The 14,359-nt window shown below is 33.4% G+C and overlaps 1 protein-coding gene across 4 annotated transcripts in view; it reads right to left on the reverse strand.

Moving 5' to 3' along the window:
- The window catches only part of LOC113177492 (NEDD4-binding protein 2-like 2), an 82,804-nt gene that overhangs the window by 48,780 nt on the left and 19,665 nt on the right, over nucleotides 1-14,359 (reverse strand). For 3 of the 4 annotated variants that reach the window (XM_026382026.2, XM_077795148.1, XM_077795149.1), the window contains one exon: nucleotides 14,005-14,151. In XM_026382026.2, the coding sequence (XP_026237811.2) occupies nucleotides 14,005-14,151 (147 nt within the window). Of the gene's footprint in view, nucleotides 1-14,004; nucleotides 14,152-14,359 lie in introns of those variants that run through there. The other variant, XM_077795150.1, reaches the window with a different exon arrangement.

Raw genomic sequence — 14,359 nt, forward strand, 5'->3', positions numbered from 1 at the left:
TAGTAGCCTTGAGGCCCTGAGTTGGATCCCCAGCATAGCACTACAAAACATCCCCCTAAACACACACATACACGTTTATTATGTACTTAGGACTGAGCCAAACCCTGAGAATATAAGGTGACATGGTACCTGTATTCAAAGGCCTTTGTACTGCAAAGCAAGAATGGTCCATGTTCTATAGACAGCCATCATGTTCCTACCACCTTCCCTCCAGAAAGTGACAGTCAAAAATAGGTTTACCTTGTTTACTTTTATATTCCTACCACTAGCATGTATAAAGGGTACAAAAACATTGAATGCAAGTTTGTATAAACAGTAAACAATGTTTAAAACTTAAAAGCTAAACTTTTAAGCACATACAAGAATATAAGAATACACAAGCCAGGGCTGAGGATATAGCTCAGTTGTTGAGCATCTGCCTAGCAAATGTGTAAGGCCCTAGGTTCAATCTCCAGAACTGAAAAAAAGAAAAAACCAGAATATACAAGTTAATTCTATTATAATTAAATACTTACTTCAAATTGTAGATCATAAGTTACAAAACCCAGGTAAAACCATCCTTTAAAATAATTAGTTGCTAGGGATGGTAGAGCATGCCTATCATCCCAGGGATTGGGAGGCTGCAGCAGGAGTACCTTAGAATTCAAAGTCAACCTTAGCAACAGTAAGTCACTAAGCAACTCAGTGAGAACCTGTATCTAAATAAAATATAAAATAGGGCTGGGGATGTGGCTCAGTGGTTGAATGCCCCTGAGTTCAAGCCCCAGTAGCCCCCCCCCAAAAAAAAATGATAAAAATCTTAAAAATATTGTTGAAGGAACTCTGAACCTGGATAGACGCCAAGGAATATGAAAATTTCCAGATATGTTTAGAAAAAATATATTATAGAATGAGGTCTATGATCTTATTTACCTTCACCCTGATTACCTAAAAAAAAGGTTCAACTATGGTCACATTCTAGGTAGTAGGTATTAGGACTCCAATATGAATTTGGGGGTAGACATAATTTAGCCCACTATACTGTCTTTTAAATTTCATGTATTTTAAGATGCAAAATACATTCATTCTATCCCAAAAGCCCCCAACATCTTAACCCATTCTAGCATCAAACTCTTTTAATCAGGTGTGGGAGGACTCATATTTTACCTCCTCCCGAGATAAAATTCTCCAGCTATTAACCTGTGAAAACAAGTATGTAATCTGCTTTCAAAATACAACAGTGGGATAAACACAGTATATTCCCATTCTAAAATTTTGCAAGAAACTAAAGAACTGTTGATAGACCCCAAGCAGGCCTGAAATCTAAGGTGGCAAATTTCATTAGATTTCTAATTTTTTTGAAATATAGCTAGACTTGAGAATTTTCCAAATCTTCAACTATGGGTTCTTTTTTGTCTTAATAATTCCTTCTTCCATCTTCAAACTTCATCACTTAGAAGTTTATCTATTTTCCACATACTAGAATACAATTTGGCTAAGTTCTTTGACACAGCACAACAGAGTCCCTTTCCTCCAGATATCAGTAACATATTCATTTCCATTTGAGATCTCAACAGAACTACCTTTAACATCCTTGTTCCTACCAACATTTGTTCATAATAGTACATTTCCATGATGAAATATATACTTCTCTTCCTAAGCCCTCACTAGAACCACCTTCAATATCCCCATTTTGACTTACAATCTCTTCAAGGCAATTAAAGCTTTTCTAAAATATCTATTCCTCACCACAATCCATTACCTCATTCTAAAGCCATCTCCGTATTTCTATATTTGTTACAGCACCCCTCCCACACACACACTCTTTTTTAATACCAAAATCTGTATTAACCTGCTAAGACTGCATCTTAGATCCCTTTTGTTGCTATAACAAAATACTTAAGACTGGGCAATTTATAAAGAATTCAACTTTACTTGGCTTACAGTTCTGGAGGCTGGGAAATTCAAGAGCATGGCAACAGCACCTGACATCTGAGAGGGTCTTTTTGCTTTATAACATGCTGCAACACATGGCAAGACAGTGCAATGTGCTAGCTTTGCTCTTGCAAAGCCACTAATGCCATAGTAGGGGTCCTGTTCCATAACTTTATTTAATCCAAACCACCTCCTCCCAAAGGCCCCTCCCCACCAGACCAATAACATAAATTAGGGGAGCAGGCTTCCAACACAAAAATTTGGGGGAACACATTAAAAACACAGCAGGTTGCCATAACAAACTATCACAGTCTAGGTGGCTTAAACAACAGAAATTTATTTTCTCACACTTTTGAAGACTTGAAGTCCAGGATGAAGGTGTTGGCAGGGTTAGTTCCTTCCAAAGTCCCTCTTCTTGGCTTGTAGATGGCCATCTTCCTCCAGTGTCTTCACATGGTCATCACTTTGTATGTGTCTTAGTCTTCTCCTCTTACAAGGACACCACTCATATTGATTGGGGCCCACCCATTTTACCCTGATTACCTCTTCAAGGCATTATCTCCAAATATAGTGACAACCTAAGCATTAGAAATTCAGACTTAAATTCAATATATGAATTTAAGAGGACACAATTCAGCCCACAAAAAGCTGGAACAACTTGTATTGATTTATTGAATGGATACTAAAGAGCATTCTTTCCCAGCCATCATGCTAGTTGGTAACTATGCAACAGTAAGCAAAATAGGTGTAATTCCTGACTTACAAAACTTAAAAATAATGGAGGGAAATAATCATATACAAATAAAGATAAAAACCCATGAGAGCACACAAGGTGTATTTGGGCCTCATCAACCTGTAACATCCAAAGACTTTGATGAAGCACCCAAATGTGAAAGATGAGTATGGAAAGGTGTGTGCACACAGAATTTTTCAGGAAAAGGGAAGAGCGTAGCACATTTAAAGAATTGTAATTTGGCCAGAAGGGCTATAATCTAGAAAGTGAGAATAGTAGTAAAACATGAGGTTGGTTACAAAAACAGGATGATAATCACTCAGGGTCTTAAATATCATATTATGATTGGTCTTTACCCTAAGAGCAATGTGAAGCAACTGAAAATCTTTAAGCATGAGTACATTTTCACTTTAAAAAGAATCCCTCTGAAAGAGAGATGATACATGGAGCTTCTAAGGTTCTGAAAATGTTCTATTTCTTGACCTGGGTATTGGGTTACATGATATGGTCACTGTGAAAATTGAATGAATAATGACTCTATAAATAGAGATTCAAGAGATATTCATGTGGCAAAATCCAAGGACTCATATGGATTGAATATAAAAGGGGAAGGGAGGCATCCAAGAACTTACAGTTTCTGGTTTCTAGAAATTCAAAGGCAGACCCATACACTGTGCCATGAAATTCTGAAGACACAAATATGGAGATCACAGGTTTATAGGAACCTTTCAGGCTTAAAAGGGGAAATATCAGGGCTGGGGTTGTGGCTCAGTGGTAAAGCACTTGCCTAGTATGTGTGAGGCACTGGGTTCAATCCTCAGCACCACATAAAAATAAACAAAATAAATGTCTATCAACAACTAAAAAAACATTTAAAAAGGGGTGGAGGGACATCAAATAGACAAAGAAAAAGTATATAGACTCGAATTCTGAGGACATGACTAGGAAGTAAATATATTTGGGGTCAATTTTGTTCATAGAAACAGTAGGTATAAAATCATTCAGCCAGTATTTAATGAGAGCCCAAGGTTATTACCCAGTACTGTTTTAGATTTTGTAGCCACAACTAGGAAGAAAATAAACAAGTTCTTGTGGATCTTATAATCTAGCTCAGTAAGACTACTAAAAAACTTCAAATACTAGTAGTACCATGATGACAACAGCATAATGCAAGAGAGGTTAGGGATAACTCTACTTTAGACTGGAACAGTTAGGAAAGGTGACATTTCAGTTAAGACCTAAATGTTGAGAAAGTGGTAGGTATAGGAAGAATAGATCAAAATTATTAGGGGTGGAGGGGGAACACAAGTAGTACTTCAAGCAAGAACAAGCTGAGCGTGAAATTAGATCAGACAAAAACAATACAGATAGGATGTAGTAAATGAACTGGTGAAAGACAAGACCAGGAAAGAAGCCAAAGATGACATTATGTAGCTTTAAGTAGGGTATGATTGGATTTAAAAACATATTTTTTCTTAATTTAAATTAGACTATACTAGTCACTCTGGGTTAAAATTAAAGGCTGGTGGGGAGAACTGGAGAATGAAGTTGACCAAATTATGTTATGTGCATGTATAAATATAGCACAACACACTCCCAATTTTACATATAACTACAATGTACCAATTTTAAAAACCAATAAATATTAGACAAAAGACCAACAGAGTAGAGGATTGGGATTAGGGAGAGGGAATAGGGGAAAGAAAGTGAAAAAACAAAAGTACTGCTGATTGAAATGGAGAAAACTGTGTGTGTGTGTGTATATGCATTTATGAAATGTCAAAATGAACCCCACTATTATTGTTAACTACAATGCACTAAACAATAAAAAAAAAATTAAAGGTTGATAAAGTAAAAGTGGGGAAGGTTACTATGTCCAAGTAACAAATGAGGGGGAAAGCTAAGCTAAGAGTTGATGATTTTCTGAAACTGATACTTAAGGAACTCTTAAATTTAAGACTGGGAGAAGGCAACAAAGCAGACTAAGAAATAGCCAAGGAAAAGTAAGGAAAAACTGATCAAAAGTCAAATGCCTGTGGAAAGTCAAATAAGATGAGTAATGAATAATGCTCAATACAAACGAACATCCTAGAAACCTTAAAAGTCAGTTTAGTAGGATGATAGGGACAGAACCTAAAAGGAGTATTAGGTGAGAGATAAAGGAAACAGACTGTTCTTTAGAGAAGTTTGGCCATAAACAAGTCATGCCAAGAATGGCCTTATAGAGAGGTTTAAACGTTGATGGGACAGGCTTAGGAAAAGGAAAGACTGGCAATAAATAAGGATTCCTGAGAAGGCAAGAGATACGATCACCTTAGATGGGGATGGTGGCTCAAGTTATACTGAAACAAGATGAGAGCAGAGAGGATAGATACAAATGGAGGCAGAACTCGGATTGCCAGACTCTTCGATGAATAATGTGTTTTTTCCACTAAAAGGATGCTATGAATATTTTGCAAAGTGCCCTTAGCAAGACAACAAAATAGACAAAGAAAAATTAAACTGAGAATAAGGGAAATGACTCCATGTGTATTACTTCTTAAACAAATAAAGGATAATTATGTAATGATATGCATGAGAACCAGCAATTCTATATTGCTAAATAAAGTTTAGACTTAAAAGAGAATCAAACACTAGTTGCTTTGTTTTTAAGTTTGACCCTATGGAAATGGGTAATCAAAAGGAAATCTCTGGGGCTGGAGATGTGGCTCAAGTGGTAGCATGCTCTCCAGGCATGCGTTCGGCCTGGGTTCGATCCTCAGGACCACATACAAAGATGTTGTGTCCGCCGAAAACAAAAAAAATAAATATTAAAAATTCTCTCTGTCTATCTGTCTCTCTCTCTCTCTCTCCCTGTTTGAAAAAAAAAAAAAAGGAAATCTCTGTTTTACTCCACTTGCCTATAACCTAGGACTTAATTTCTTGGTTATAAATTACAAATCTGAAGACTACTGGTGTGGTAAATCTGTAACAAGGCACTGTTACAGCATTAGAAACACCAAACTAGGGCTGGAGATGTGGCTCAGCGGTAGCGCACTCGCCTGGCATGCGTGCGGCCCGGGTTCGATCCTCAGCACCACATACCAACAAAGATGTTGTGTCTGCCGAGAACTAAAAAATAAATATTAAAAAAAAAAAAAAAAAAAGAAACACCAAACTAAACGGGTGAGCTTTCCTCTCTCTGTGGGACCCCATTTTCCTTAGCAAGTATCAAACATGACTAATTCATGCTCCAGCTCCATATGGCTATATTACAAACTGCCCTATAAAAATGTCTCTACTGTGATTAATATTTCCTTAATATTAAAAGTTTATTGTTTTAAGGAGAAGACTAGGTCCTGAGCTAATATTCAACAATTATTCACTGACTCCTGTTAAAAAACAAAGCTGTAAAAATACAGTAGTAACCAAGGAAGACAAGATTCATGCTTTCATAGCACTTTAATTCTTAACAAGATTATGTTCCTTAATATAATACTCTGGCTTCTGCTGGTCTTTAAACAGTAAAGGGAAGATGAGGAGGGAAAAATGCCATTATTACCACTAATTTTCTGGCCTTAAGACTTGTTTTCCTATTATTCTTTAGAATTTTAAGAATATTTTTCCCAGGCTGGGGTTGTAGCTCAGTGGTGGAGCGCTTACCTCACATGTGTGAGGCATTGAGTTCAATCCTCAACACCACATAAAATAAATAAAATGAAGATATTGTGCCATCTACAACTAAAAAAAAAAAAAAAAAGTTCTGGAAAAAAAAGAATATTTTTCCTACTATTTTTAATTAATTCAAAAGTTTAGTTAAGGGCTCCTATCTCATTCCCTAGAAATACTTCAGTTTGCTTATATTCTAAATAAAATGTTTTAAGTGTATCTGTGCTCAATGCTCTACTGAACTATATTCCTAGAATTTCAATACCATTAAGTATTGTTTTGTAGTTTCATTAACTGAAAACTACCTTAACCTACTTAAGAAATCAATGCCACTTCTTTTATAAAGTTTCTCCTATTATTTATTTATTTGTTTGTTTGTTTCTGTGGTGCTGCGGATTCAATCCAGGGCCTTGCACATGGTAAGCAAGTGCTCTATCAATAAGCTAAACCCTCAGCCCAAGTCTTTCAGATTGAGCAAAAATTGTATTCCTGGGTGACATTTTGAAATTATAAAGAAAAATTGCAAACTACTCTTAAGGAATTAAGAAAAAACAAATAAGACCTAGTTCTTTAATTTTTTTAAGTTAACTAAAATGAAATAAAGCAAATACTCCACAGTAAAAATTCATTCTGTATCTAAAAGATTTTCCTTATAGAATTTATTTAATTCAATGTTATTTATAAAGCAAACTTAAATATCTCCTTTATTTTCTTTAATTTTAAAGTTAATTTAAAACATCGTAAAAAGAAAAAGATGCTCTTCATTACCAAAATACCTAATTCTTCAGAAATTCAGAAAATTGACATAATTTCCATGACATCTACTACTAGCACACTTAATAAGCAGAACTACAAAAAAAGAGGCCACTTTCCAAGTGTTGACCTATTTAAAGAACTACTGCCTGAAATTAATCATGAATAAAAAACCCTATTTATGCAATTTTACAATTCATTTATTGAATACTACAGATTTCTAATCTGAATTAAAATAAAAAATATTAAAATAGGGGCTGGGGATGTGGCTCAAGCGGTAGCGCACTCGCCTGGCATGCGTGCGGCCCGGGTTCGATCCTCAGCACCACATACCAACAAAGATGTTGTGTCCGTCAAGAACTAAAAAATAAATATTAAAAATTCTCTCTCGGGGCTGGGGATGTGGCTCAAGCGGTAGCGCGCTCGCCTGGCATGCGTGCGGCCCGGGTTCGATCCTCAGCACCACATACCAACAAAGATGTTGTGTCCACCGAGAACTAAAAAATAAAATATTAAAAATTCTCTCTCTCTCTCTCTCTCTCTCTCTCCTCTCTCACTCTCTTTGAAAAAAAAAAAATTCTCTCTCTCCTCTCTCACTCTTTTAAAAAAAAATTAAAATAAATTTAAACATTAAAGCATAATAGCATATGTAAAAAATTCATCTGAAAAGATATGCTAAAACATGTTAACAATTATATCAATGTGTAATTTGTAGAAAATATTTAAACATTAAATAGCATAAACTATTTTCGATCTTGACTTTTAAAAAATATTTTGTTTAGTTGTAAATGGATACAATACCTTTATTGTGTTTGTTTATTTTTATGTGGTGCTGAGGACCAAACCCAGTGCTTCACATGTGTGAGGCAAGTGCTCTATACCACTGAGCCCAGCATCATCGATTTAACTTTTAAAAATAAAATTCTAAAATGGCCACTTGCAGATTTCTTCACTCAGTTTCCTTGACAAATCAACATAACTTCCAATCCTATAAATTAAAGGTACCATAAAGATATACTCAATTTTCCACTGGAATTTTTTCTTATCTTGAAAGAAATCTAGATTAAAAAAGAGGAGGCTAAGGATGTAGCTCAGTGGCAGCTCAGTGCCTAGCATGGGTGAGTCCTTGGGTTCAAACCCAACACTGGAAGGGGAAAAAAAAAAAAAAGGAAGAAATAACTGCTTTAAAGATAATGTGCAATACAATAGTGGAAATATGTCTGACCTAGATTTGTATCCCAGTTGCTTCATCTATTACTAGAGAAATTACGTTAGATAAGTTGTTTAACCTAAATTTTTGTTTCTGTATAAAACTCAAAGAAGTCAGGCACAGCGGCACATGCATATAATCCCAGCAACTCAGGAAACCAAGGCAGGAGGATTACAAATTTGAAGTCAGCCTCAGCAACTTAGCAAAGCCCTAAACAATTTAGCAAGACTCTGTCTCAAAATTAAAAAAAATAAAAAGGGATGGGGATGTAGCTTATTGGTAAAGTACCCTGGAGTTAAATCCCCAGTATCAAAAACAAAACAAAAAAAAACTTAAAAGAATTATGAAAATTTAGAGACTCTAATAATCACATTTACACTATGGCTTAGCACTAGGATTAAATTGATAGCAGTTATTTAAATGAATGTTTGTAAATTAAGGTATTTTACTATAAAATTCCTATTGTTTGTTTGTTGCACCATCACCACACAATATGAAATATTAGCTATTAGCTTTCCTTGACAATCATTCAGCTTTTGAAGGTTAACCTCTAATCATCATGCCAAGTTTATGGGTTTCCCAACCAGTAAGTATTACAGTGACAGATATTTTACAAATCTTCCAAGCATTTTAACATTGAAATTCTACTAATCCACAGGGCCAGGAAACTACAGAGCTATGGCCCTAAGAACTTGACTTGGTTAAGTGAGGTTCCTAAGGAAAAGAGATTATATTCAGTCTTGTTCACTTACCATCCCATCATCTTCACTGAAAATGTTACGAGGCTATAGGAAGACTGCTAAACAGAAAATTGATAGAAAAAGAAAACACACACATGGGAAAAGACTATAACAGAAAAGGAAACATGATTTCTAAGATAATTACATAAGACAAAAGCGGGGGCAGATCCCATAACTCATTCCAATTTTTTTTTTTTTTTTGCTATACTTTGGGTGAAAAAAAAGGAAAACAGAAAATGGAAGAGAAAAAAAAAAAAACGAACACCTCAGAGTTCAGAATTACAAGTGAAAAGGTGGTAACAAAGTTGTACAATAATTCCAATAATTGATAATTGCAGATGAACTACCTGCAAGGGTAAAACTAACACTAACTTTACACATCCCATATGAAATAGCTGAAACTACAATATAAAAAAATAAAGGGCTGGGGTTGTGGCTCAGTGGTATAGAACTTCCCTAGCATGTGTGAGGCACTGGGTTCAAGTCTCAGCACCACATATAAATAAATAAATAAAATAAAGGTCCATCAACAACTAAAGACATATATTAAAAATAAATAAATAAATATGTTTAAATGAACTTTACTAAAGTTGAACACAACTTTAACTTAATTTAATGTAAAAAAAAAAAACACATTAAAGAGGAAACAGTCTAGTAGCTCCTCAAAATTTCTCAATCTTCCCCATTAATTTAAAAAAACAGTTTTACAGACACACACACACACACACACACACACACAAGAAAATATTAACCATTGGACCAACACTGTCACACGAAGTCCAGTTATTCGCCAAAGCAGGTATGACATTTTATTAATGTAACTGTGACTAGTTCTAAGATTAGGGGAACTACACTATGGCTTTGTCCACGTTACCTAAAAGATTCTATTTTATCCCAGGGGCTCAGGAGGCTGAGGCAGGAGAATTGCAAGTTCAGGGCCAGCCTCCACAATTTAACCAAGCCTTAAGCAACTTAGAGAGACCTTGTGTCAAATTAAAAAACAAAAAGGTCTGGGGAATGTAGATCAGTAGTTAAGCACCCCTGGGTTAAATTCCCGGTACCAAAAAAAAGATTCTATTTTATTCATACTTAAGACAGCTTACTGAAGTTAATAAATTCTGAAAGATGGATTATGATGTACAACAATGGCAGTTATCATACCTGGAATGAGACAAGGCATGATAACGACAGAGCAAAATTTTTGGAAGAGAGATTATTTCTAATATAAGTGGCTAAAACTTCTATTAAATGTATAAAGAGTTAAACTTTTTCAATATATAAGATTCTAGAGAATAAACAGTTATGAGAAGAACTATTTATTGTTGAGGCTCTCTTTTTCAAAGAGTTATTTGTTCTATTCCTTCCTCTTATTCCTGTGCATAATTTAACAGTGAAAGAACTTCCATAGAACAGATTTAAAATTACTACTTACCATGTGAAAATTCTCTTACAAAAATGATGCCATTCACAAGAGTCTAAGATAACAGGTTATCTTTCTTTTACAAGTCTTGGAAACCAACTGTTTTATAATAGTACCTTCATTTTAATAAACAAACAAAAAAGTAGTATGCCAATCTTATTTAATTGATAAAAAGAAAAACATCAACAAATGGAATACTTACTCCCTTAAAATCATCTCTTCGTCCCACTAAATTTACAAAAATACAGCTAACAGTTTTAATAGAAAAAAATTTTACTCACAAATTGTAACCTCCTAAAATTTATCTCTAAAAACCACTAACTCAGTCTATTCCTTATACTGTTACCAAATTATCTATTAAGAATTGTCACTGTACCAAAACTAAACTAAATCTTGTCATGACTAAGTAGATAATCTATGGGGATTGTAGATATATTTAAAAAAAAAAAAAACCTCAGCCTTTATTAATTACTGTATCCATGTCAGAATACTTTGATAAACTTCAGTAGACTGACAAATCTATCTAGTCAAGGCACTAGAGTACATTAACTACACTTCTTCAACATTTTCCAAAGAGAGCACCATTAATTTTCTTTATAAATACTCAGAAACCCAGTTTTTTACTCTGCAGTAAAAAAATTTTGAGTAAAGTCAAAACAAACCTTTCATATTCTTTGAATAAATCATCAACCCTTTCAAAACTTATATCCATATACAAAACTAGAAAATTCAATAACCTATATTAGACAACAGATAAAGAGCCTTGAAATACTCAAATCTTATCACTAAAAAAAATACAACCCAATTGTTTGTAAATAATGTTATTTTTAATAAAAGCAGACAACATATAAAAAGCTAACATTTTCTTTCAGAAAAGTTAATACTGAAAATAAAGATTACCTATTTAAAAAATAGTTACCAGAGGTTCAACTTATGAGTATTTTTATTAACAAAATTATAAAATATAGAAAACTATAAATTTGTTGATCAAAAGATAAAAAAGTTATTTTCATACTAAGTCTATGAAAAAACAACTAAATATAACAATCATACTGAACCACACTAGAAGCTGTGGGATACATCTTACTTAAACAGGATCACTAATCCCAACTTTATTTTTTGTGATACAGATGAAGTTAGAAGGTCTTAGCAGTGGGGCCATTAAGACCACATGTGAGTATAAAAAAAATTTTTTTTGATGAAAAATTAGTAAATTTCTCACTTTTTTAGATTTTTAGCACCAAGCAAAGTGCTAAAATAGTGATTTTAGTATCTTCTACTTCATACTCATTCCTCCATTGTCTTATTGTTTAAAAAAAAAAAAAAAAAGGCCACAATGCCTAAAGAAACTATTTACTTCTGCTTTGTGTTTTTTTTTTTTTTTTTTTTAAAAAAAGATAGGCTGAGGTTGTAGCTAAGTGATAGAGTACTTGCCTAGCACATGTGAGGCACTGGGTTCGATCCTCACTATCGAATAAAAATAAATAAATAAAACAAAGGTATTATGTCCATCTGCAACAAATTTTTTTTAAAAAAATAAAAGTTTTTCAGAATGTTAAATTTCCCTGCCTCGATAAGCATTTATAATTTCTAAAAACTGATTGGTAATGATAAGTGATGTCTGGATGATTACTATTTAGTACTCAGAAGTACCAGGAGATAGAGTTGAATTTGTTATAAAATCTGGAAATTTATTTTAAACTTCATACCTAATATGAATATGTTTCCTCATAATCTTTTTCTCCCAAAGGCAATCTACTTTCTCCAACTATACATTTATAATATTATCACTCCTAAATAAATTTTTTATAAAAACACATAGAAAAGGACACGTAGTATATCTAACAGTTGCTTCATCTGTCTCCAAATTCAATCCTTCTGTATGATTTTCAAACTGCTAATTTACATAATCAATAAATCCAAATATCAATAAATATTACTCTAAAAGAATATATTAAAACAATGGGTAAAGGAGTTATATATATTTATGTATATATGAATATGTACTTACACACAAAACATGAGTTAGCACATTCCCACTACATCATAGTAAGATGAACAAATATATACAAACATACACATATGCGAAACAAGATAAAGCAAGGTAATACCTATTCAAATGTAAGCAGCACTGAATTGTACATACAAATTCTTATTTCACTAAAGGAAATGTAATAAAGACCTTGCTGACAGTACTATACCTAGTTTTCAGCCTTGCTACTTAAAAGTAATATAAAGATGTGGGATGACATTTAAAGTAAAGTTGAAAAGAACAGGAAAAGATTTTAAAACAACACATGAAGAAAAGGATGGGCTAATCTGCGATAAATTTAAGGGCCGTGAAATATCATGTAAAATATATACAGAATCATAATGGCTAATTTTTTAAAAAGTGCACTGTAATCAGATGGAATTCTTCCTATTAAAAAAAAGTAAAATCAAAGTTTAAAAAATACTTTCTAAAAATACTGCAAAATAATGCAGTAAAAGAGATGATAGTGCTTCCTTCCTTGTACTGTAAAGAGAAATGCTCAATTATGTAGACTAACAAAATGTCTGTTTAAAGGCAGGGATGAATTACAAGACCTCTGAAATGAAGTACAGTATCTCAGTTTTTAATTTTCTAGTGAAAGAACATATTCACTGAAAGAAGTTCAGCTGACTCTACAGAAAAAATCAGAACTAGGAGAACTACAACATTGTGTAAGACAAATCATTTTATAACAAAAGCTAAGCAACTATCCAAAATATTTTTTATATTACAATTATGCTGCATCAAATTGAACAGAAATAAGTGAAACATTATTGGAATCACCTGAGGAGCTTTTCCTACTACACAGTGACTTGTCTCTGTATTCCTTCCAGAATTGGCAAGTGTGCAGGGGGCAGAGAGATGCTTGAGATGGTTGATGGCTATGTATGTATTATGTGAGGAATATCCATAATATAATGGGGGAAATTCCCTAGGTGATCAATACATCCTTGACTGTCTAGCATTTACTGGGGAAAATTGTGTTTGAACAAAGTGGTATGCTAATTACAGCTTGGAAATAACTTTGTCACATAGATTAATTACCTGAAATATAATTTTATCTGTATAAACAGGGGAATCAACTAAGATGCCCTATAACAAATTGGTATTTCTTGCATATTTAAGAGAGTGAAGGAAAAATATTAAAATTTTATGAAAAGTTAGATTTAGGTTAAGAATAATAAAAAACTTTTGTATGTTCCAACATATAAAATAGAAAAGCTTAAAATTCAATTGTACAAAAAAAATTCCTACATCCTATCCACTCTACTAAAGGGCTTTCATAATAACCAAAGGTACTGCCACAAAAGATTATTAAAAACATTTAAAATACAATTTTATATAATTTTTATTTGTACTTTAGAATTTAAACAACTTGCTGGGAACATCCTTTGCGAGGCACCACAGTCTTTTTATTTGAAACTATTGAAACTTCAAGACAGGCTCACTAATTTTTTTTTTCAAGAGCAAGCAACAAATGTTAGCTGAAAATAGCCAACTTAATGATTATCTGTGACAAAGACTTCATTATGTGAGCCTAAATAGCCTCCCCACCTCTGCCTCTCCTGTGGAGGAGGGGGTCTTTGTGTGATTTTCTGTGATGGTTCCACTGAATTCATTACAATAGAGATGGACATTTGATATTCGTAACGATCCAACATCTGAGCAATCTTCTTTCGAGACACACCATGTTTATTCCTCCTACCAAAAAAGAAAAAGATTTTAAATATTTTATTTTAGCATGTATATTCTTAGAGATTACCCTATTTTAAAGACACAGAAACCAGATTCTAAATAACATTACGAAATAAATACTGATATATTTCATTTACTAACATTTTATACAAAAAGATTTATATTGGCTGCCTCATGGTAACATGTTAGATGACTACACATTCTTCACACAGAA

The sequence above is a fragment of the Urocitellus parryii genome, chromosome 2 (assembly GCF_045843805.1).
Source record: "Urocitellus parryii isolate mUroPar1 chromosome 2, mUroPar1.hap1, whole genome shotgun sequence".
In the NCBI taxonomy this organism is placed as follows: Eukaryota; Metazoa; Chordata; class Mammalia; order Rodentia; family Sciuridae; genus Urocitellus; species Urocitellus parryii.